Genomic DNA, 25,008 nt, shown 5'->3' on the forward strand with positions numbered 1-25,008 from the left:
CCCACAAAACAGAACAGGTTTTCCCTTTGGGCTTTGTTGTTCCTCAAAAGGTAGACCCAAGGGGAGCCTGACACTGGTCCTTGCATAATATGATTTATTTCCCTGTAATAATAACTCACAAAGAGAAGAATTTAAAAGAAAACAAACATGCAGACAGATGGAGCACATTTTCAGTATGCACAAGTTTATTTTGTAGTAAATGGATACAACTGCTTTTAAAATGCAACTTTTTAAAAGGGTAAAAAACTTAGAATATATCTCCCAATTTAATACATGACATGCAAAGACAGAGCAGTAATACCCTAAAGGCATACAAAGGCAGCACTTCCTCATTCTGCTGGAAAAAGAGAAGCATGTCGCATTGCATCATGTTTGACGTGGTACAAAAACGTAGAGAATTTTAGCTTCGTTCCAAAATCCATTATTTTGGTATCCTTTTTGATGGATACATAGATAGAAAACTAAGCAGCACATTGCCCCAACCCACTAAAAAGGGTATTTGAGTGCCTTTGGCATGTTCCCTCTTACCATTCTAGGTAATGGGAAGCTGTGTGTGAAATGCTGGTTTTCAGAAAAATGGTTGAATAATTTGTGCCAGTTTAATTAAAAACAGATAGAAAGAACCATGGCTGGGAGATCTCTGCAGGCCAAGAGTAAGTGCTTTGCATCATATTTTGTCACAATTCCATCTGAAAAGGGTGGGTGTCAGAAGGATGGAGCCAGGCTCTTCTCAATGCCCACTTACAGGACAAGAGGCAATGGGTACAAGCTGATTCCAAAGAAACATAAGGAAGAATTTCTTCACTGTGAGGGTGAGAGAGCACTGGAACAGGCTGCCCAGATGGGTTGTGGAGTCTCCTCTCTTGGAGAGTGCACCCGGGTCCTTGGGACATAATAGTGCTTAGCTTTTCACCTGAGATTTTCCCCTAACGTTACTTGCAGCAACAGTCTTCTCTGTGCAGTGCCATATAGGAAAATGATGTAATCAAATGTGAAGCTAATTACCCCATGGGTTTTGATATCTGCATGTATCTTACACTTCTGTTACTAATCTGTTCCTTCACCATGCAGGGGTTCTTTCCATTTAAAATAAACAACAACAACAACGTGCTAAAAATTTAAGGTAACAGTCTGGTTTCCATCCAAACACCTTTCTACTTCATGAAAAGCAAAACCACTGATTTCCTGCATATCTATTTTTTATAGTCTTAAAGTAAGAATTAGAAGTTTTCCAGGTAAAATACTTTATCTCTTGTGAATTATTGCACTTGTGCATTACAGACTGTGAGATGTAAAAGAACAGCAGCAGCTTAATGTAGAATATTAAGAGAAAAATGATGCTATATAAAAATAGAACTATTCATTAAACTAAATAAACTCCTATATTCCATTTTAAAAAACCCCACAAACTCAAACCTCTATACTAGGTCACATTCTGACTTTCTTGCACTCAGTAACAGCCTGTTCTACAGATTCCATTAGGTACTTTTGGTTAATCTAATTTATGTCACGTTCTGCTTCTTGATGAAATATATGTAACCTAGCCAAAAGAATCTTCTGTGTATAGTTTGTTTTAGGGACAATCATTAACAGCACTGCGTGATTTGCTACAATGGGATTAAGACAGAACTAACGAACCCATATCCAGGGGTCTTTTCTACTGAAACTTGCCTTGTTTACAATTTGGTAGTAGTTAGGTGCCATTTTCTGGGCATTTTTCAAGCCCTGAGAGCACAGATACTCACACGAATGTTCTAGAATTGCCAAGCCTTGGCCAGCTAGAACTGCCCTTGCAATAGGTGTGGCACAAATCTAGAACAAAAGGCTTGTTATCCACAAGTTTTTTGCTCTTCAGCTCCTCTGGGAGCAGCTTTTTGTCCTGTATGCACTGATAAAACAGTGTAATGCCCCTTTTGCCTGACTAGTCCCTAACTGAGTACATCTTTTGTAACTGTCTTCGGTTTCTTCTTTTTATTCAGTCTATCATATGAGAAAGTGCTTGCTGAATCAAGGTCCAGAGTATTTCCAGGACAATGTTAGCTAAAATTTGGAGATTTCTAGAGATCCATATCATTCAGACAAAGAATCAGGGTTTTCTTCAAGTGCAAAGATTAGTTTCATTGTAGAAAATGCATATATAGTACTGGTGCATAAATACAACTGTGAGTTCACAGGTAAGACAGTGCCAGCAGTCCGTCCTCATGAAGCAAGTCTGCGCATAGCCTAGAGAAGTGGTTTTCAAAGGGTGGGGAAAAACAGACCATGGTTAGTTCTGAGTACACACCACTTGGAAAAATAAAATGTTTGTGTGTGTGTTTGTGTTAACTAAAAACTACCGAGTTCAACCTGGCCCCAGTGAAAGTACAGAGAAAGGAACTGTTCTGAGACAGCATCCATCTGACTTGCCTGCATGACACAATTCAGTCAGGAGGCGGCAGGTCTGAAGGTTACTAGCTCTCACCTTCAAAATATGACTATAAATGTGGGGGACAGAAACCTCTGAGAACACTTTTTGACCTGAGATTGGTAGTTTCGTATCTGGTTTCTTTTCCTATTTCATGGCAATAACATAAATAGAAATCCTGTGAATATAAATCAGAATGCAACTCTTTTTGGCCTGCCATTCTCAAATGCTTCTCTTAACAGAATCATGGTGTTTTAATGGCTTTGTTCCTTTCTCCACTGTGACTTAGAAGAGTGGAAAGTGCATCTCCTCCTATTAGTGATAAACATAAAATATATCTGTCTCCTGCAGCTTTCATACCAACCAGGAGTTGAAAAACCTACTTACCAAGCCCTGATGAAGTCTGAGAGGCTTTTGCTTAGGGTCTCAGTTCCTCCTCTCACCTGTCTAGCTTCCCTGCTGGCCTTACCACTTCCTATGGGACTTCATGCTGTGGTAGAAACTACAATGCAGGGTGATGCTAAGAACCTCTACCCAGCCACAACCTCCTCTTACTGACTTCCCTTCAAGGACTACTACGTCCCACACTCACAGCAACCTCGCTGCAGTGTTTTGCTTGAGCGTGACAGAGAGAAGAGTCACAGACTTCGTGCAGCTGGAGCAGAGAGGCCAAGTGCAGGGCACTACCTCATTTTAGACAGGGAATTAAGAACAGAGTTCTGACTAGGACCACAATAGAAGGGACACATAACAATCGTGCCTTTCCGTTCACAGACTCTTACAATACTTCCAAAATATTGATGCACCACTAGTTTCATTGATTTCAGGCAATAAAAAGGCATTTAGCCCAGTCTCCTGTTTTCTAAATAAGTCACCTGCATGCTGTACTGTTATTTAAGCAGTAAGTGCTAGTTTCTTTTCTGGCAGTATTCTGTAAATACAAAATACCATGGTATTGCTTTAGCAGACTTGTGTGATATGTTCAGTACACTGCTTTGCTGCAGCTTCCCGTACAACGTTTCGATTGTACAAGAAGATGTCTGCTGTGTTAAAAGGAGGAATAAATGGGGCAAGTTGAGTATAATTTTGGACTCAGGTGCATCAAGCTTTATCAAGTCTTCTCCTAGCCTCATAACTCAATCCTATTAAAGGCAAAACTAGTCCTAAAGCAACAGAGATCAGGAGATGCTTGGGCACATACAAACTACTATATCTCAAGAAGACCTTGCCTTCTTCCACTAAGCACTGACATGCCAGTGCCCAAGGAACTGGTTTATTTATAGAGAAGGAAACTGTGGAAGCCTCAGTTCATCCATCATACTTTTACAGTGTGACTTAATGCTACAGGGAAAGGAATAAAGCTAGCAGTTTTCTGTAAGCAATAGATACGTTCAATTCTAAAGTGCATACCTCTTCCTGAACATCAAGTTCATCATCAGGATGGCTTCTTTCTGTGAATTCTAGGGGTTCTTTAGACTCCTGCATGAGTGAAATCTTGGTAGAAAAAAATTAAGAAACATGATAAGTTATGCAATATCATTAAAGTTGATTTATTACTCTGAAGTACCTTAATGTAACTTCCACAACTCACAGGAGTGTGGTTTACTGTTCCTCAACACAACTGTTGCTTTAGTTAAGATGAGAGAAGCTGATGTGTTGGAAAGCTTTTTGATCATGTCTCTCCTTATACGACTAGCTAATGTTTTGTAACAACAATAAAAGCAGAATTGACTTCTAAACTGCTGTATGGCTTTGTCAAAATGTTGGTATCTACTAAAAACCAGGACAAAACTTTTAGATCCTGAGTAGTAAGGGGAAATTATTTTTAAAGTGTCTTCATCCTAGTTATTTAACAGTAATATTAATTTAAATTACTTTTTATTCAAAATACTGTAATAGCAATTGCTAGGGAAGGAATTGTGAAGAGACAAGAAAATTATAAGCTCATTTCACTAATGGGCCCACATCTTTAAACATTAGAGTATTCTAGTTATCTCAAAAAAAACCCCAGAATACAACTAGGAAATGCAGAGAGAAGGGCAGTGGGAATGAACACTAGTGTGGAACAGCTTCCATGCACACTCAAACCAAGCAGGATGGGATTCCTTAGCTTTGACCAGAACTATGTGAAATTATTAGTAGTGCTGGAAAAGGGAGCAGGGAATGATTATTCATTGAAGCTATCAATCTAGAAGTCCAGCAGGTGTAGGAAATATTTGTCATGTAACACATTTGAAATGGCTGAACCCCTCACCACAGGATGATGTCAAGCTGAAGTGTGTAAGGAGGTTCCAAAAGGAGTATGACATATATTGAAGAAAATGCCATCTGCAACAATTACATATAATGGTCCAAATGCAACCTCCAGCTGCCCATTGTTAGAAACAAGAAAATGTGCCTTAGGATGAAGTGTTCTCCATACATCCTGCTTCTTGTGTTCTTTTCACTAACAACATCCTGGGGTCAATAGACCGGTCCTTTGACCTAGCAAAATACCCATGTATTACAGAAGCTGCCTAATTTACTAGACTCTCACTTTCTTTGTAATACTGCTCTATGTCTAGCTTTCAAATGTGCCATGCTGCAATAGAAAATGCAAGAATGAATGCTAGGAAGGTCCTTTCCAACCTAAATGATTCTATGATGAAGGAAGAGAAATGTACTGTTGGACATCCTTACTTTCTCAAGGATGGGATCCTGGTTGCCACTGTATGCCATTTGATTCTTTATGTAGAGCACAGCGTCATGGACAGTCAAGAAGAATATGTCTTTTCTGGCAATATCATCAAAGAAAGCACTCCTCTCCAGTTGAGATATAAGGTTATCTGAATCAAAGAAAATCACAACAGCTTAATAGAGTTTGAAGCAATTTAAGAAATAAATGCCAAAAGATGTGATTGCAACTATCAGAAATCAAATGTTCAGCCAAACCAGTGAATCAATCACCGCTTTGTCTTGACTTTTACTTGGCATATTTCATTTAAACCTCACCGATCTTTGTCCCCCACAGCAGCCCACCATGTTTGTCAGAGTGACAATCCCCATTTTTATCAGAACACTGATAAAAATCCCTTCTCACCCCTTCTCATCTGGGTTTTATTCTTTGCATGAGTGGTAGTAGAAATATCTGGATGTTTACCTTGATATGAAGCAAAGTATACTCTCACATCAATTCTCTCAAACTCTCTAATTATCTAAAAAAATGCAATAAAGACATAAATAAATACAGTCTGTAAGGAGAAAATACATATCCATGTCTATATTTGTAATGTATAGGTACACACACAGACTTCATATGTTCCCAAATGTCTTCAAATTGTATGTTTATTCATCATAAATAAGGAACTGCTATACTTTACTATACTCAAAGATCCAGTAGTTAAGTACCTGAAGTGGCCTACCTTCAACTGTGTAAGCAGAACTATCAATTTTACACACACATACCTTGCTGCCTATTCAGGTTCTCATTCTGTCCTCGTAGCATCAATAACTATGTGTCTTCAGGTGAGAACCACGTGGGCCTGAGCAAGCTTTATTTCTCCCCATGTATGTGTGATATGATTCAGACTTTCATTGACACACACACATTTCTTTACACAGATTTTCCCTTCATGCAGTGCACAAGATGGAGCTGTTCTTGGATGAAAAAACTGCAAATGGAAAGAGTTGTGCTTGTGCTCGCCACATCTCTCTCGTGTTAGAAGCCAGAACTGAACCAAAACTAGGCAGAAGGCTGAAGCAAAGCACATGGCACTCTTGTACTTGAGACAAAAGATGGGAAAATGGATTCTACCCCTGGCTCCTTGGTGGCAGGCAACTCTCTCTGAATAGTATTTTCAGAGGTAATTGCTAATTCCATCCACTTCTGTTCAGTGATTAGTAAACTAGAGTCTTGTTAATCTAAGACACATAGGCTAAGCAGTCCCAACTGTAAAATGAAATTAGTGAAAGCAGCAACATCAACATCCAAAGTATCATAAAAGACTAAAGACTGGACAATCTGGTCCTACAGACTTGTAACCAGGCACCAGAATATAACGGAAATACTTAGCCTTGGTCTCTTCACCTCATTTCCCTCTCCAAGAATTTTATCTCTTTATTATGCAGTGTGACATCTGAAGATGAATTAGTGAGCACTGATGGAGTGCTCTGATATTAGCCACAGAAAGCACTATAAGGAAATGAATTATTCCTCCTTCCTTCCTAATTTAAATGATACAGAATAAATAAATCAATCTTGTGGCTAAAGACTGAAGTCATGGTAAGATGAAGTTGTCACTACCTTTGTGTGGAGTGAGCAGATTAAAGCAGGAGGCATGTGGAAAGAAAAAATATAACTAATACATTTCATAACATATGCATACGAAGGGACCCCATTTTGCAGTTCTAATTTTACAGTACACAACCATACAACCTTCATGTTGTTCTTTTAATGCATTTGTTTAGCTTTTTCCACCTTAAGCATGCACATCCCAATATTCTACATATTGCTGTATAAGTTTTAAAGATATTTTTCAACAACAGGCTTTTAAAAACTTCAGGTAACAGCTCTTGATTTCCATACTACAGACTGGATTCATTCTCATGGGACACCAGAAAAAACACCCTTACCGTTTTTATCGATCTGACGGCTACGATATCCAAGAAGGTTACTGCTCCAAAATCAAAAATCAGACTGTGGATGGGCACCTTGGGGATGTTTACTTTGACTGGGAGCTCTGAATTCCAGTCCACCTGGATCTCTACTTCTTTCGTTGGAACCTGAATATCGTCATTTTCTTCAGGTTCCCCATCAGTCTCAAATGCTTCATTACTAATACCAGGCTCACTGATGATGCCATTCTAATGGACAGAAAATATATGTCATAGAGCATTTAATCATAGAGAAAGTTTTGGTATTACAGCAAATACTTCCCTGTGATACCCTCTGTTTCAGGAATGAACCAGACCAATACTTGTGACCAAAACTCCTTGCTCCCAACCCCTAGTATGCAGCTAGAATACCTAATGCCATTTTGTAAAGCAAGCAGCCATTCTCTGTGACAAAGCAAGGCAGATATTCACTCCCTTACCCCTCAACCTCAGGCCTCGAAGGTCCTATGAACTAAGTACACAATCCACACAGATTTCTTCTTCCCCTCCCTACCAGCTTCAAGATTCCTGGGTGCTAGGCTGATTATTCCCTTCCTTGCCAGTCTTGAAGGCCACAGGCACATGGCCAACTAGGTGGTGTTGATAATCCCATCACAGAACAGGGAAGCATAGTAAGGCACAGAGCACTGTCCATAAAATCAAGCAGTTTCAAGATCTAATTTGGACTAATTTGGGGAATTTGGACTGGAACTGCTGCTGGACAGTGAGACCTGTGACCTATTGGTGTCCAGGGACACCTTCACTGTCAGCAGCTTCCTCTGAGGACTGGGTGAGTGACTTGCTTTTTTTAGTCTAGATTATGATTGTTATACTGATACCTCACACTGTGTATTAAGGCCTGATCTAATCTGTAGAGGGTCCAGGTGATTAGAAACCATAAGTTAGGGTTTAGGTGATTAGAAGCTGTAAGTTGTATTATAAATTCTGTATTACACTGCTTATAAATTGTACTACATTGATTCTGTGTGTAGAAACCCTGTGCCATGCTAATCAGAAATACTGTGCTATACTAATCATAAAATCCTGTTAAGAAAAAGAAAGCTTTAATTGTAAATTCAAGGCCTTAATTGTAACTTCAATTTAGTGCTGTCATCATTCTGCCAAGGATCCTGTAAAGAACCTGTCTGTCCACTTAGTGTCCAGTGACAATACTGCATATGAGAACTCAAGGACAAACAAGATAGAGCACGTAATTATCACCCCCTTTGTGCAGTGTGTTTCCTTTCCTGTTTTTTTCTTGGCTAAAAGAGCAACTTCTTGCAGACAGGCCACTATTCAGAAAAAAAATACCTCGGTGCTATTTCCTCTCTCAATAGCTTTATTTCTAGGAGATATTTAAGACTAGTATTTTCAGCTTTGAATTAGATTTACTGTACATGACAACATGGTAAAATGGCTCAAAAGCTGGAATGTCACATAACTGAGCATTTGACTCCATCATAAATTGTAATGTATACAGGAAATACGGCATCCTGCACTGAGAGCAAGGACAACAGCAAAGCCACTTCTGACTTCCAGTTCTGGAGATTTAATAGGTTGCATGTACCTGTCCATTCCTCTAAGCATTTAATTATTGAAATGTACATTCCATACTCAGAGGGACGTATGCCACTTTCTTTAAAGAGGAAGGCTGTGTCTGCCAACCAACAGATACAGCTTACCTATGCATAGGAAGCATGTACACATGAAAGAGACAGCAGTATTACTGCATCTGAGGTGGTGAAGGGTAGAGGTAAGATTAGGGAATCTCTTGCTTGCACTTCTGTCAGCACTATGACTGTTGCAGCTGCCTGAATCTATGACGTCTTTGGTGACAGATGTACTGCTTTGCTAAGTCTCCTGCAGGCTTTAGACTTCCTACCATAGCAATAAGTCACACTTTTCCATCTTTAAAATAAAGATGAGTACAAAGGAACTCATAATTAAGGCTAAAGTAATAAGCTCTAACAGTAATCCTTTGAGAAAGAATAGAACAGAAAAAGAACACCTTAGTAGCTTAGAAGTTTACCTTAGTAGCTTTCAATTTCCCCTTCTTGATTAACTTTTGGATCTTCCTCAGTGCTTTGAGTCTCTTATTATATACTTTGACTGCATCAAATCCCACCTATAGAAAAAGGATCAAAATTATTTACCTTTACCTAGATGTGATTCTGAGGAAATGCCAAAGATGTAAGAAGCATCCAAAACCATCACATATCACTTACTGTGGATTTGAGGCTGCTTTTCAGCCCATCAATGTTAGCATAAAAAATTGGACTTGAAAACTTGAGAATCTTCACACCTTCTGGTTCTATAACCTGTTGCCAAAGAATAAAAAGATTAAGCAGCAACAACCCCATTTTGGCTAATAAGAAGCAGTTGAACTGTTTCAACACTTTGACTACATGTCTAATTCACAAAAAAATGGTGTGTCTTTGGTGATAATGGAGGTGATTCAGTTTGTAGAACCTTACAGCCCCAGCATGCAATATGGACCAGTCTCTGGAGCAAGACGAGTAATTTAATGCTGAAACTTGTACCTTCAAGCACTCCAAATTCAAGTTGTCCACAATACGCAAGGCACAACTTCATCCTACACTGGCTTGTAGACTGATGGGGATCAACTCAGCAATGACTTACATTTTTGTAGTCCTTGACCTTCTTGTAGATGTCTGTGCCAGGAATGTTGCCTAAGCCACCCCATGAAGGACTGTCAAAAACAAAAAGGCAAGTAAAGGTAAACATCTTACTCAGGTATTCACAGAATTGAAGGGATTGCTGCACACAAACTGTCACAGACTCTTGTAGTCTGCTCTCTCTGCCAAACTAACAGCCTCACTGCAAAAGCATTGGATCTGTTTTGTGTCACTGTGCAAGGGTCCTTCTGATTTGTACTTTTTTAAAGACAAGATACTTTGGTCTCAGCCTGCTTGCTGCACCATTTTTACGTGCAGCCGAATGAGTAATTGTTCCGTTTGTTCTGCAAATCAGAAAAATGTTTTAACAGCAGATTAGTCTGGACTCCATCCTCAAGGAAAGGAGTTATGTTGCATTTTCAGAGAAAAGATCAATGGAAAATAACAAGATGGCCAAATAAGACTCTGTAAAGCCACATTTTCTCACCATTCCACTACTATACATTCTTGAGCAAACACAAATCAGGCACAAACAAAAAAAATTGTCTTCTTCTTATGCTTTCTCTTCCTCTTCTGAGCATACACTCAGTCTCTGACAAGTACTACTGTTGTAGTGTTCCATGCTAAGAGTTACTAAAATGATCAGTTAATTACAGAAGCCATTCATACATCTTTTTATTTGATCTTGAATGTTCCTATCCCTTTCCAGAACTCATCTATGTGGGTGCATAAATAAGTACCACCAGAGTCTCTAACATGATATAGAATAAATACTGATAAAATAATGGCGCTTGTCTTTTAATCAATGTATTTAAATGTCAGCACACAAAGAGGATTTTGTTCTAAAGAAGAGATTTTTTTCCATTTATTTTTTTTAAACCCAAGCAGAAATTCTGCCACAAATCATCTTGCTTTTCACTATATTGTCTTCCTTTTTCATGGCATAAAGCTAGTAATTAATTCTAATCTTGCGTTACTTACAACTGAATTCTCAGCACAACTGTCAGCAGTCCAAACAAAAGGCCAGCAAGCAATCCCAAATCAAGTCCCAGAATGATGGATGCTACACATGTGAAAACCCAGATCATCTGGAGAGGAAATAACAAATGTGATGTCTCTTAACTATAACATACAACTCCTGATCACGCTAAAGAATCACTAGACTGGAGGAGCAGAAGAATTTAACTTTGGAGATAATCATAGCACACTGGCAATTAGCTGACATCCATAAAAAGGTCTTCCTCTTTCTCCAAGATGTTTCTATCTATCACTATCTTATTAGGCATAGTTAGCTTTTTAGGAGTAAGGTTTGTTTTTTAACCTAACAACATTTTTCAAGGATCCAGTTACTCTGGCGAAATTCACGGAGATGCAGCTAACCATTGCATTTTCTTCTTTCTGATGGTGGCAGTCTTTGTTAATCTTTCTTTAGAAAGTGGAAAAAACATTTTCCCAAGATGTAAAATACTGTAAGACGCCCCACCTGCAGACATACAGAGAGGGAAGAGGGCTCTTCAGTGATATCTAAGAATCAGAACTGTTGCAAAGAGAGGTATTTCACATTAACAGAGTTAATCACTCTCAAAAGTCTCCACTGAATATTCAGGCAGAACAGTTGAAGTGGGCTCCTCAGTTCCTCCCTACCTCACTGCCCAGGCAGAACATCCAGTGGACCCAATCTTTCAAAAAGCTGAGTGCCCACACTTCTTATTGAAGTCAGTGGGATCTTTTACCTACAAAAAGAACTGGTAAATGATGGAATAAGAGATATGGTTATAGTGCTTTGTAAGGAAAGCCTGTTCACATATTTCTTAGCATGCCAGATGAGTCCACATTCTAGCTTAGATTAGTCTTGCTACTACAGGAAAACATATTTTCTGAGGACTATCTGAGATTACCCAGGCAAACAGAATGCGATTGGGGTAACAACATAACTATACATACATGGATTAAGAAAAGGGCAGCTTTTCTGATACATTTAAACTGTGCAAAAAAATAAAAGCAAAATGGTAAAGGTGGTAACAGGTCATCTTTATTCTGATTTTCAAGCCATCTCAACACTAGATTGCTATAAGTTATGGTAATTGCCATGAAGGAGTCATCACTGCACAGGAATAACCTAACTGGCACTCTTACTGTGGGGTATAAAGAAGATAAGCAGAATACTATCTAAAACTCTAAACCAAGGATTTTTTAACTGACCTCACAGCACTTGCATTTTGAGGACACACATAAAAGTTTCCTGGTTTTAACTCTGCAAAATTCTGTTTGTGTGGTAGTTCAGAGAAATTAAAACAGAAAAAGAACACCAGACAAAAGCATTCAGGAGGGAAAAAAAAAGATACTTACAGCATCCACTTTATTTTGTCTCCATAGTCTAGGAACATCAAACACTTGCATGAACATCCCTTTCAAGTTAGCTATGACTACAGCTGCCAACACAGACTATGAAGAAAAATGATGAAAAAGTGTTATTCAGAAGCAAAGATGCATACTAAGATAGTGCTCACCATTAAACACCATAAACCAAAGCTTTGTGTGGTTGCAGTCCCCGTAGTTTAAACAGGGCTATTAATCCCGCCCATCGAAGCTGAGCATTTGGATCTGACTGGTGTTGGTGGCTGTGCTGCAGAGGACAAGGACAGTACCTTTTGTAAAGGCTCTAGCAATTTCCCCAGGGCAACAATGGCGATCAAAACAATCCCAGCTGAGATTATACCAGCAACCTGCAGAGAACAGAGGGTTTATAGGAAATGAGCTCATTAAGACCCTATCTTATGCTTCTAGGATTACAAAGGAAAATGTAGGAGTAGTTGTACATTACATTTCTTTAGGAACAAGGAGACCTGCCAAAATGCCATTGTATTTAGGCACACGTGGGCAATCATTATACACTTCAGCTAACACAAAAGGAATTCAATTAAGCAGGTAGTGTAAACAACTGCAAGGCAGTAGCTCTTGGAGGAGTTATGTTGCATAGATAGATGGAAGGAGTTGAGTTTGTGTGTCAGCCTGAAAAGGGGCTGCTGGATAACCTGTAGTTCTCTAGTGCTAAAACATGCATAGTTGTAGTACTGTAAATCAGGGTAGCTTACCCAACATGGGAAAGATGGCATGTGGGCAGGTGATGAATGGCAGGGCAGCTCAGGCCAACACATGGGAACTTAAATATCTCAGACAGCTGTGAGAGGATTCCTCTCTCATCCTGAATTCCTACTGTGACAAAATCAGTCCCTTAACTGGGAATTAAATTCTGGGGAATTAGGCTTGAAGGATTTCTGACCCTTAATGCAACACATTGCTACATAAAACTTGATTGCCCTCTTCTGGCAGAGCTACAAAATGATTCACTACCAGAGCACAAGCTGCCTGCTAAGATACCTGTGGCTTTCCACACACCAGCAACACAATCATTTTAGGACTCTTTTCATCCCATTGTGAAAGCTGTGTCCTATACAAACTTAAATTTCCCTGTGTACAGTACTAGTAAGAAGAGGTCGTTACCTGAGTCTTTCCACCAGTACTTTCTTGGACTGCAGTCCTTGAAAGGGCAGTAGTTGCAACAAAACAAGAAAAGGCACCTGAAAAAATATTGCTGATCCCAAAGGCAATGAATTCCTGAAAGATAATGGGGTGATGCTGTGAACACAGATACCTGGAGACAATTTTGCAATACAGAATGACAACAGATTCTACAGCAGTTTATGAAGTAGGCAGCATAACAATATTGAGAAGAGTATGGATTAGTCATAGCCATTTAGCATTTACACAAGTTCCTCTTGTGCCAGTGTAACTACCTGTGTTTGGAAGGCAACAGGATTAAGTTGGTATACTCTGCCTGCTATGGAAATAACTCATTTTAGTATAACAACATTTAAAGTTTATTTATTTCCATCCCTGTTATAAAATCTAACATTTCTAAAAATTATACTGGTGGAATTGCATCAAGAAGCGGGACTAGTATAAATTTAACTCCCAAGTATCATCAGCTAAGCAAGTAATCAGTACAACAGGCTGAGTTTGGACAGGGCTTTAATTAATGCAAAGCATTGTATTATTAGTAGAACTAATCAGGAACTTTGCAATAAAACACAGTTTCACTGAAAACTTCTAGTTTGCTGAGCCAGTTTTTCATTCTAAACACCCCACTGAACTCATGCTGAGTCGCCGGCAGCATTCTCATAGATTTGCCCCAGGGTCACAGATGCTGGCGTCTTCTGATGCTGGTTGTTCTGCTCAAGTGACAAGGACCCTGGAAGCTTTATGTCCTGGGATCTGGGCCATTCCTCTGCTGGGAAATGAGGCATTTGGGAGCTGCCCACAACTCCATATAATTGACAGAAACATTGTTTTCCCCAAGCTGGCACAGCCACGGGAGCTTCTCACTCACTGCAAATTCTAAAAACTATAATTTAAGATTTGATTTTTACTCTCTCCATTCTTTTCTCCAGAATGGAAATTTCTGTAGGCTTTTCATTAAGCTCCAGCTACAAGAGCAGGATTTTGAAGTCATGTTCTTTAACAGGACAGAGGTACACGAGTCACCCCTGTTCCTGTGTAACAGCTGTACTCTGCAAGAAAACGTTGGAAGTATAGTTCCTTAGGTCTTACTAATTTATCAGTCTATGAAGACAAAATAAACACTGGCAGATTATAGTATTGACCTGCAAAATCATTTTACTATCTGCTTTTATGATCTTATTTTAACTTCTCCAGTTCAAGTAAACTATTTGCCCATCATTCATGGTCACATTTAGCCTTTGCTACGTGTAAAAATCATAGCATAGAACTGACAGAAAGGCACTTTGCCTTCATAAACAGTAATTCTACTATTACAATGTTTAATTAGCATCTTTGAAAAGCATCAGTGCTGGTGGAACAGCAGAGTCAACAAAAAAACCCAGCATAAACAACATTTTGAGGAATATGTATTATTCATTCAGATTTATTAAACAAAGGTCAATGCATTTTAGGCAACTTTAAATCAAAGTATTTCCAGGTACAAACTTTGCATATGGTAAAGTGACCAGTGTGATCAGATGTGTAATTTTGTTATATATTGCACAACAGCATCTCCAAAATCAAACTTTATGTAATCTGTTGGTACTAAAATAAATTACTCCTGTCCACAGCAAAGGGATTGGAACTAGATGATCTTTAAGGTCCTTTCCAACCCAAATCATTCTATGACTCTATGATTCTATGACTCACTGAGCAAAATACTCAGGTTATCTGTTTATGGCAGTGAGTGCATTTTTTCTTATGTTCAAAGGACAGAATTCAAAATTAGCACAGATGCAGGACAAGGAAGCTTTCTGACATTTTTCTATTGTGCTCATGGGCAAGCCATGTGACCCCTGGTGAAGATACTGAACAACTGCAGGAATCCTCTAAGAGCTTGTCAATGTATAGCTCATGCAACATTCTAGCAAGCTGCCTTTAGAAACCAATGGTCTAACCAATTCAGCCATTTGGTGCATTCAGTTATTCAAGTACGTCATATGCTGGTAGGCATTTACTTTTGTGAAGCTGCAGGACTCAGCTATACAATTCCAAGTATATTTATATTGACGTAACTGGTGTCATGCTGAGGAGTCCAATAATTTATTCTGTGTGAAAGAAATCATGCCTTAACTGAAAATTCAACTGATACAAATCCTGCATGTAGACTAAGCCTAAATAAAGCTGCCTAGAGCAAATTCTTAGCTTGACATTGCCTACTCCTTCCCCAGCAACACACCTCAAAGTATGCCTTATGAGCGGAGATGAAAAGCAGGTTCTTAAAGCTGGCCATGGCAACTCAACATCACCAAAAAATTCCCCTATACAGTGCTTAGCTTTAATTACCTTTTCAGAGCTACTGCAGTCACAGCAATACAGAAGGAATTAATGAGTATGAAAACCTCATAGTGAAGACTGAGCACATCTGTCTCATCTCTGTGTGGAAAATCTGACGGGTAATATGTGGCCATTTCAGCTACTATTTTTCAATAGTTGACAGAATTTCTCCTGTTAGACTTCAGCTGTAGTCTGAATCACAGAATCTTAAGGGTTAGAAGGGACCTTGAAAGACCATCCAGTCCAACCCCCCTGCCAGAGCAAGACCAATGTGTGTGAATGACGTTTCTTTCTTTCGGTATCAGAGGTCAATATGAAACAGAACTTGCATTTGCTGTTTATAAACAATGTTGGTTATACATACCTGGTTTCCATCAATAGCATAGTCATACTTCGTTGCATACACTTTCCCCACAGATACAGCAATAGCATAAGCAACAATAGCAATGGAAAAGGAGGCTGCTATCATCTGGGAAAACAGGCTGACGTCCGGAGGTTTGGGAGGCAAAAATCTAGCATTTAGAAAATATGTTAGTGTCATCAAGTTTGATCGAATTCTGGTTTTAGTAGAGTTGTCAAGGAGTTTGAGGCGGAGGCATACAGGTTGCTTATAATATGAAGTGTAATGTTTCAAGTTAATAAAAAGGTGGAAACAGCCCATTGACATACAGAACACGCTTATCTAGCTCACCATAGCCCAAATCCTGATGCTATTAGTCAGCAACAAAGCTGCCATTGTTCTCATGACTGAGATTTGGCCTTATGATAGCAAAGTGAAAAAGTACATTTTTTGAAGCATTGAATAAAGGATGTATTGAATAGAATGATGAATTACATAAATATGTTAATGACACTTCCGACTATTGTTAACATACTTCTTCAGAAGATCTCAAAATCATTTTACCCCCTACTGTGTTTCCAAAAATTTTAATTAATCAAGCCCTAAATACCAAATGGAATGTGAAGGATACTACTGTGAAGTGCTCTGAATCTTTCAAGTGAAAGCCTCTACCAGTGTAATCCTCAACATCCTTGCTCCTATGGCTATGGAAGTGACAAGACTGATTGGGATAACAGAAGCAACAAGAATATAAACCACAGTGGGAAAAGTCAGATCTACAAAAACTAAAACTGTGCAGAATTCCTTGATTAAAAATCCTTTAATTAAAAAAAAAAAACAACAAAACATTTTCCATAGTAATATATTCACTGCATAAGCACAAAGCAATTAATTCTCAGGTGAATGTTGTGAATCAGGTAGAGATTCCTAAGCTCATTTTACCTACGCAGGAAAGTCAGGCAACATATTTAGGTGATGTAATTGACAGAGCCAGAAGTCACAACTCCGGAAATCTCCAGCTTTGAGTTCTAAACTCAGGTTACAGCTCTCAATATCTCTTTTATGTCTTTGCTCTTACCACTGTTAGCCAATTAAAATAATACCTATTTCCCCAAAAACAAAGGCACTCACCCTCTTGGAATGCTTTTAACAATGCCTGCATTGTATTTTGTTTCCAAGTCAACAGCATAAGAAATGCCAGTGGCTACTATTGTCTGTAATAAAATAAGACAAGAGTTTTTAAGATTCAAAAAAAGATTCTTGCCTTCCTGTAGCTAGCCCCATCTATTTCATCTGTTATCAGTTTTTGTTACGCTCCCTTGCTTACCACAATAACTTCTATTGGTATGGGTATAGGTATCTTGTGTTTGAACCGATCGTTTATTTCTTTAACTACCATGCAGACAAAAATGGTGAGGAGCCCAGCAACAAGATCTGCGATGTTAGTGGTACCAATTCTCTCAAATATTTCTATAAGAGTCTGAAAAACAAAAATTACAAGGTAAAACATGGCCACGTCCACTTGAGAGGTGTAAAAATACTCATGAGAAGATCCAGATGCATGGGGGTTTGGAGGAGGATGAGTTACTTCTATGTTGGGGACAGGAGGAGTCTGAGGAGAACATAGTGTCAAGGAGCTATGGACTCAGTGAATGAATGTAATGGTGAATTTAACTGAAAAAGCATAGCTGCAAGAAAGGCCCACACAGAAGGCTGCTGCTTCACAATTTTTAGGAAATCGATACTAGGTAAGAAAAGCTGAACCTCTAGCTGTGTTCCTGCCTGTTCTTGGAGCAAGGAGAGGAAGATGTATAGTGTCTTCACTTTGAATAGTGAGGGAGATCTTAATTTTCTTATTCAAAACACGGCTAGCTGGCTGATGGGCAAAACTCTGGTTTACTACATGCCCAGTACATGTGGTCTGTGGATTACATGTTTCCCATTTCCACTGTTGACAGAGAATGAATCTGAACATGTGTGTCCTGCTAAGCTGTGGAGAATCCAACACTTGAAAAAAGCAGTCACTAAAGTCCCCTTACGGTACATGAATCCTCCCAGCAGAGCTCAGTCCCGGGCTGAGGGACTCTCACAACTGGGCTGCAATAGACAGCTCCCTTCTCCCCCTTTGCTATGCCCTTGCTTGGTTCTACTTTTTTATTGCAAACAGGTGTACAGAAAAAACATGAAGGGCTGACTACAGAAAATCTACAAAGACTCCTCTATGCTCCTCCCAGACATCAGGGTAATTCTCACTTCCCTAGTCTCCAAGAAAATTGAAGAATTCCACACATAGTGAGGCAGCTTTTACAGAACAATCTGGTAGAAAAGGGGTTAGAAACAGGCTTCTTCCATCCTGGTTAGCTCCTCGAATACTGAGATATCACTTTAAAGGCAAGGGGAGTGTTGCAGCAGCAGTACTATTACTACCATTCTTTTTAGTGGATTCTGCTAATGTTGGATGCTTAGTGATGCAGTTTGTTAAACAGCACTTCTGAAGCAAGTCCAAAACTTGCTGAAGCTGACACAGCAAGTCACTGGTTCAGCACACCAGAAATCACAATTTCTTTGCGCTACACACACCTGCAAACACATTGACTTGGCTCACCTGTGAGAACACAGAAGCTTTGAGCTTTAACCTAAAAAGTCAGCACTCCACTCAGGCTCGGAGGGGCTGGAAGAACCATGCAATACCTTTTTGAAAATACTTTCTACTAAATGTACTCATCTAATTTTCTTGTTCTGAGAGAATGACTTTTCCTTACTTCAAAAAAGGCCCATAACATAATGCTTTTTTTTTTTTCAAATACTCCACCAGAATTTTTTGCTACATTTTACTTTGTGGTTTGTAGTTGTATTCATCCCATTATTGCTAATCTACATGCTTAATGTATTTTTGCTAATCTGGTTGTCTAACTGGCATCTAAAAGCTGTAAACACTTTTTTGCTTGTTTGGTTTTGTTTAGAAGAGCCTCTTTGAGAAATCTGTTATTCTATCTGTTGTGTGAAGTGCTATGGAAGACCTAAAATACTTTGAACCTGAATAGTTTCATGCTGAAGCCAGTGACAAAACCCTCAATAATTTTCCCGAGGAAGGAGACTATTCTGTAATATGAGACCTCTGGGAATTTGTATTTCTCTAATCAGCAAAGACTTTTCTCCATTTGATCATTTTCTCAAAGATCAATAGATGGAGTTGTGACAGCAACATTTGGCCTCACCTTCGCTAACCAGGAGGTACCTGGCTGCAGGGTGGGAATCCACAGTATCACAAGTATGGCTACAGTGTGGAATGGAGAACGATGCCCTTTACCAGAATGACCCGCTGGTGTAAGCGTACACAGCTTTGGGACCAGTCAGCTTTGGAAGATGGCCTGACAGTGTTAAGAAACGATGAAACATCCTTTACAATAAGCCAGAAAGCAAGGAGTGGGAGAGAAAGTAGTCTCCAGAAGTACAACCTGGAGAAGAACTGTTTTGCTCAATAATTACATTTAAATTTTACATTAAAAACTGCTCTGCTGAAAAAGACTTCCAGATGGACATTAGACTTTCTGTCTGGGGAACCTGAAAGCAGCTACTTAGAGCCCCACAGCTATAAATGAAAAGCTGCAGATCTTCATGACAGTGATAACTAAATGAATGCCCTATACTTACCACCATATATCTGAACCATTCCTGTATGCAACAGAAATAAACAATCATATAAAAATATTGGCATAAACCCAAAAGAGACAAGAAGCACATACTTACATAGATTATGGAAAGGACACCGTTATAGTTTTTAGTTGAAACATTTAGGACTATTTTCAATTGTGACACAAACACTTGAAAAGCAGCAGCAGTTGTGAATCCCCCAACTAGTGGGTCTGCAAGGTACCTCACAATGAAACCGATCTGAAGGACTCCAAATATTACCTGGAAAAATCACGAAGAATAACAGCTTGCTAAACAACAAGAAGGCACACTTTTATTTGTTGATTTCTTATGCTTTGTGGAAATAAGAAGACTTAAAGCAGTGTGTGAAAGGATGCTCCAGGATATAAATTATTAGCATTTAGTTTCATGCAGGTCTCTCGCTCTGCAATCACTGCGCCACTCTTGTGTTGTCTGTGCCCCCCGTCATGCCGACTCTGCCTGGGATGAGAATATCCCCCTAAAGCTTTTCAGAGTTTGAGATGACTTTCTTTCATTTTTGTGTTTTACTACAGAAAAATGTCTCACTGCCCTAGTAGGTATTTCCATGCCCTGTGTTTTCCCATTAAAACTAAAGCAATATCAACCTTGTGTCTTCAAGCCAACTCTTTTACCTGTAAAATTCCAACCAGAAATGTGAGGCTACTAGCAATCAGCACTCTCTGTGCATCTCTGGCTTCAGTGTCTATCAGTGTCTCAGTACCATTAATCCCTGTAGCATTACTGCCATCTATGAGAAAATTATCATCAGGGGCCATGCTCAATACAACAGATCCCACCATCAAGCTGACTACAGGGAATGGACCTGTAATGACAAATAGAACACACCAAAGTTTAATATACTTGGAAAAGAAGCATTTATCAGACTAGAGAAGCAAACTCTGCATCAAAAAATCCATTTAATATTTTAACTGGGGTACATTAATATCATTAGAGTGCCAGGAGCAACAGGCACTGCAGGCATGACACAAAGATATAATTCCTTCCTTAAATAACTTTTGTTCTACACACAGGTGCAGTTTCATGCTTTGCTTAAGCCCTTTCAGGGCTGCATCAAGGCCAAAAGGCCAAACAGGTTTCAACCACCTCCCTTGTAGCAGCACCACAACCAGACAAAACAGATCACTGATCCAGCTGAAAGAAACCTTTACTTATCTTTAATGGTTTTTTTCAGTCATGTTCAGTTTTCAGCTAACCTAGACTGTCACATAGCTGTGTGGTCAGGACCCCCAAGACCATGGTGGTGGCAGGAATATGCACCAAGGGGAAAGACCACGTCTTTTGGGACAGTAGTGTGGTATGACATTGGCTAAAGATGACTGAAACTACACTATGGGCAAGATACAGAGAGAGTAAGTGATTATTGTGTCCACAACACACGATCTGAAAGTAATGGCATTTGTTGCAATTATTTACTAAAATCATGCAGAAAAGGAAAATGTCACAAAATGTCTTAAAGAATAAGTTATTTTTTCAGATAACTTAGAGGCTAATTCATTAATAAGAGTATCAGAGAAAGCATAGAGAGGAGCGTTTGATAATGTAGAAAACAGGAAAGTCAGCACAAGTAGAGGTGACAACTGAGACCTGGACAGCAAATGTGAGTTGATAGATATGATCAGAAGAGGCTAACAAAGTGGAGAGAGCAGACAGAAGTATTTGATGCAGCAGAGATAAAAGCTGATGAAAAATTGGAATATCATGCCAAAGCTTTGGGAGGGGAAAACAATCTATTCTTAGCAGATATGAACAAGGAAAAGCTGCATTTTGTTAGAATGAAGAAAAAGAAACTTCAGTGATCAAGCTGTAACACAAGTTTTAAATGTGAGAACTGACAGGAAACAAACCCCATATTTTAAAGAAGGTATTCAGAAAGAATCAAGAAGGTTTACCCATAGCCTTGATGTGAGGACCTAGAGCGAGGCTGGAGTAGACACATAGGTTCTGGGTCTCCACGACAGGCAAGAAGATGACACTGTCCACAGTGATCAAAAAAGGATGCAGCAAGGAAGACTTGTAGAGAAGACTAAAAGAGCTCTGTTTTAGCCATCTTGAGCTTTAGGTGATAGACAAAACGTCTGTTTGTACTGCCTACTGAGGCCTTGATCTTGTAATTTCTTGCATAGAGTGTAGCCAAAGACAGGATTTAAACTTCAGTGTAAATGCAAGCAAAAGGCATGCATGGGCACAACTGAAGTTGGTTATTATGCACAATTGCCTGTACAGAAAAGAAATAAGCCTTAAGTCCCCCAACCCCACCAATATTAATATTCAGCACAACCAATTTGTTACAGAAGGTAGTTATCCTGTATGAAATATGAATGTTCCCAGTAAGGACAGACATTTTGCAATAGACAATTCACTGTAACTTGAACGCATGCAGTTACCAACTGAGATGTGCTTTGATGTTCCCAGGAAAAAGTATGTCAGGATGGGAAAAAAGGCAGAATAGAGACCATATCCAACAGGAACTGCAACCAGCAAAGCATATGCCAAACCTGAAATGACAGAACAACAAAACGCCAGACTTAAAATCTCAAACAAGCTACTGCCTTGTCTAGAACAGACTTTCAGAAATACTTTCTACTTTTGTCCACATACAATTTAGAATGTGTTTTGTCTGTAAATCAGCTGCAGGCACATATGTGAATAACAATGGCTCTAAATGATTTTATATCCCAAACTGGTAGTTGGATGAGGAAGCACCAAAAAATGTTCTTATATTTGTAGAGGTAGCAAAAATACCATAGGTTCAGACAAGAAAAAAATATTTCACTGTTCAGGTGAGGGAGCCCTGGCACAGGCTGCCCAGGGAGGGAGTGGAGTCTCCTCTGGAGGTCTTTGAGACCCACCTGGATGCATTCCTGTGTGACCTGATCTAGGTGGACCTGCTTTGGCAGGAGGGTTGGAGTGGATGATCTCTAAAGGCCCTTTCCAATCCCTACCATTCCATGATTCTATAATTCTATGAGATATAAGTTTAAGTGGGAAAACACTGTTGCAAGAATGACTGGTCTTCCCTCCAAGACAAAGGAGGGATAGGTGAAGTGTTCTAGTTATAGATAGAAATTTCAAGCACAGATTCTGAATTATTGCACTACCAATATGCTTCAGTATGTTCAGCCCTTCTAAAAATCAGATCACTTTTTAATTCTGTATCAGCTTCTAAAGTTACAACCCAAATCACACAAATTTGAGGGTTTTGATCTTTATCATTGTCTTTCTTTCTGTGCCTGCTCAAGGCATCAAATCCACCAATGAAAAAAAAAAGAGAAAAAAAAATGAAGGAGTTGCCTTCAATACCAGATCCCAGTCAGCTCCTACAGCAGGGTGGAGCATCCTCCTTCAAAGACACCATAAAAGCCTATCAGAGCTCAAAAAGTCCTGGCAATACTACTGTGAGCGGTGAGAGGACTGCAGGCAACACACACAGTCACTGGGAGTTAGGGACTGCAGGGATTTCAAGATCCTATAGCCTTCTTTTTTGGCAAATATTTTGGCCAACTTTTGCCATATTTCATGAGTTAGAATTTCACATAATTATTATTTAAAATTACAGTTAGATTTAGATTTGTACTAATTTGAGTTAGGGGTTTTTTTCTAATGCATAGGTAGGACACCAAACAGCATATTTCAGAAATCAGTTTTACAAGTGGAACCTAATTATAACAAAATCTGTCCCAAATGTAGAAAATAAATGAAGGAGTTACAGTTAGAGCACAATAGCTGTTACAAGTCACACAAAAAGCCTATCTACCCCAGTCCATTTTAAACAGGCAGGGGAATCCTGTAACTGTGGCACTACCTTCATCAGAGATCTCCCAGCTCTGGCACAGACTCTCTGCAGAGCTGTGGACATACTCCTCAGGCCACCCTCTGCCTGGTGCAGAAGTTGGTAATGTTGGGGTTTTTTTCTGCCAGTCTGTGCCTCTCCAGCATGCTCCAAGGGAATAGGTAGTAGGGAGTATTTCTGGCTCATTAGGAACGTGTAAACGGCTTGCTTTGTTCCCAATTAGAATCTTTGCCCCCCTGTGCAAATAATTTCAACTGAAGGAAAATGTGGAGTTGACACAGGTAGCTTAGCTTCTCCCAGTCCTGAAAAACTGTGAAAGTAGTGTAAGAACACTATTGAGATGAAAGAAATCAATGTGCTGTGTTGTGTCAGGTTATAGCTAGTCTTGTCCTAGTCTAGTCTTTGAAATTGGACCTTATCAGCTGCCTCAGACACAACGACTCTGCCCTTTACTAGCTTATTTTAGTAAATTTCTGTTTATTTCTGCCACTTTTCTGTTTGTTCGTCTACTGAATGCTTTCCTAACAAATGTAATAAGGAAATAAAGAAAACTTAATCTGAAAAGCCGAGTACTGTAAGTATCCATCAAGTTTATATTTTTTTTTAATGTGAATATGCCATCATCTCCTTTCTGCAGATACCTGAACAACCTTATGGTCCAAATTTTAAGACACGGTAGATATCAAGTTTGTATTATTTTGGGGCAATAACTAGATTTCTGTAGGCAGCTAGAGATCTATAGGCTCAGGTAACAATGAAAGACAAAAAAAGACCACATCATCTATCTGACGTATTGCAGTGTAATTAAAATGTTAAATATCAAAATGAACAGAGTAAAAGTCTTGAAGAAAAAGTTAAACACATCCTCACTGCGTGTAGCAAAAAGAAATTTCAATCTTCCAGCCAAGCAGAGAAAAAAAGGAATAAATTACACCCATCAATTATTTACTGAAAAATAATACCTAATATCTAGTATTAAATAACAAGTCTCAGATTTGTAATTCCATCTCCGTATCAGCCCTGTACTCAGCCGTCTCCCTCATAGGAAGGTCCTCCCGGCTTTACCTTGCAGGGTGGCGACGAGGCCGGTGCTGACCCCCGAGATGATGTCGCTGATCAGCCACTCTCGCACCCGGTAGTTGGGCAGCCAGTCCAGGATGGGCAGGAAGGTCTTGGCAATCTGAAAGGCCCTCTTTCTTGAACATCTGCGGGAAAACAAGTGATGAACATACCCCTCGGGGCTGCATCTGGAAAGCCCCCGCTGCCCCGAGCTGACAGAAGCACAACGTTAAGAGGCAGAGACCGGCGCGGTCGTGTCTGCCGGACAGGGACGGGGTACGTATTGGCGTCAAAACGGCCGTCTCCCGAAAGCAGCCCCCTACGGGCAACTGCGCCCACGCTCCTCGGGACCTGAGGGTGGCTCGGCGTCCCCGGGCGGGCGGAGCCGACGCGACCGGACCCGACCCGCCGCCCCCCCTCGCCGCCGGACGGAGCCCCCGCGGCGCGCGCACACGCACCTGCAGGCCGCCTGCGCGCGCTCGCGGAGCGGCGGCGGCGGCGGCGGGCGCCGCTCGTTCTCCTCCTGGAAGGCGGCCGCGCTGTAGATGGGCCGCGCGATCACGTAGTGCCCGAGCTCCGGCAGCGGCTCCGCCGCGTGCTCGCCCGTGGCCAT

The 25,008-nt window shown here is 39.9% G+C and overlaps 1 protein-coding gene across 1 annotated transcript; it reads right to left on the minus strand.

Moving 5' to 3' along the window:
- Positions 1–1,772: 1,772 nt before the first annotated feature.
- Positions 1,773–25,008, minus strand: SLC26A4 (solute carrier family 26 member 4). Its single transcript, XM_061989017.1, has 20 exons — positions 24,854–25,008; positions 24,402–24,541; positions 21,931–22,041; positions 20,158–20,348; positions 19,601–19,765; positions 17,178–17,330; positions 16,982–17,064; positions 15,875–16,022; positions 13,177–13,290; positions 12,321–12,398; positions 12,022–12,117; positions 10,654–10,760; positions 9,677–9,746; positions 9,262–9,354; positions 9,066–9,161; positions 7,016–7,246; positions 5,544–5,598; positions 5,084–5,229; positions 3,815–3,898; positions 1,773–2,223 (listed from the first exon to the last, which is right to left on the minus strand). The coding sequence occupies exons 1-20, from the start codon at positions 25,006–25,008 to the stop codon at positions 2,200–2,202; spliced, it is 2,340 nt and encodes a 779-aa protein (XP_061845001.1). The 3' UTR covers positions 1,773–2,199.

This window comes from Colius striatus, chromosome 1 (genome assembly GCF_028858725.1).
Source record: "Colius striatus isolate bColStr4 chromosome 1, bColStr4.1.hap1, whole genome shotgun sequence".
In the NCBI taxonomy this organism is placed as follows: domain Eukaryota; kingdom Metazoa; phylum Chordata; class Aves; order Coliiformes; family Coliidae; genus Colius; species Colius striatus.

Bases quoted from the DNA above. Each gene is read 5' to 3' on its own strand.
- SLC26A4 (XM_061989017.1), bottom strand. From the start codon at position 25,008: ATGGCCACGGGCGAGCACGCGGCGGAGCCGCTGCCGGAGCTCGGGCAC. The intron at 10,761-12,021 runs GTAAGTATCTTT...TTTCCTCTCCAG, and splicing joins GACAAAATAAAGTGGATGCT to ATGATCTGGGTTTTCACATG. The intron at 9,747-10,653 runs GTAAGTAACGCA...TGTTTTTGACAG, and splicing joins GTTGTGCTGAGAATTCAGTT to TCCTTCATGGGGTGGCTTAG.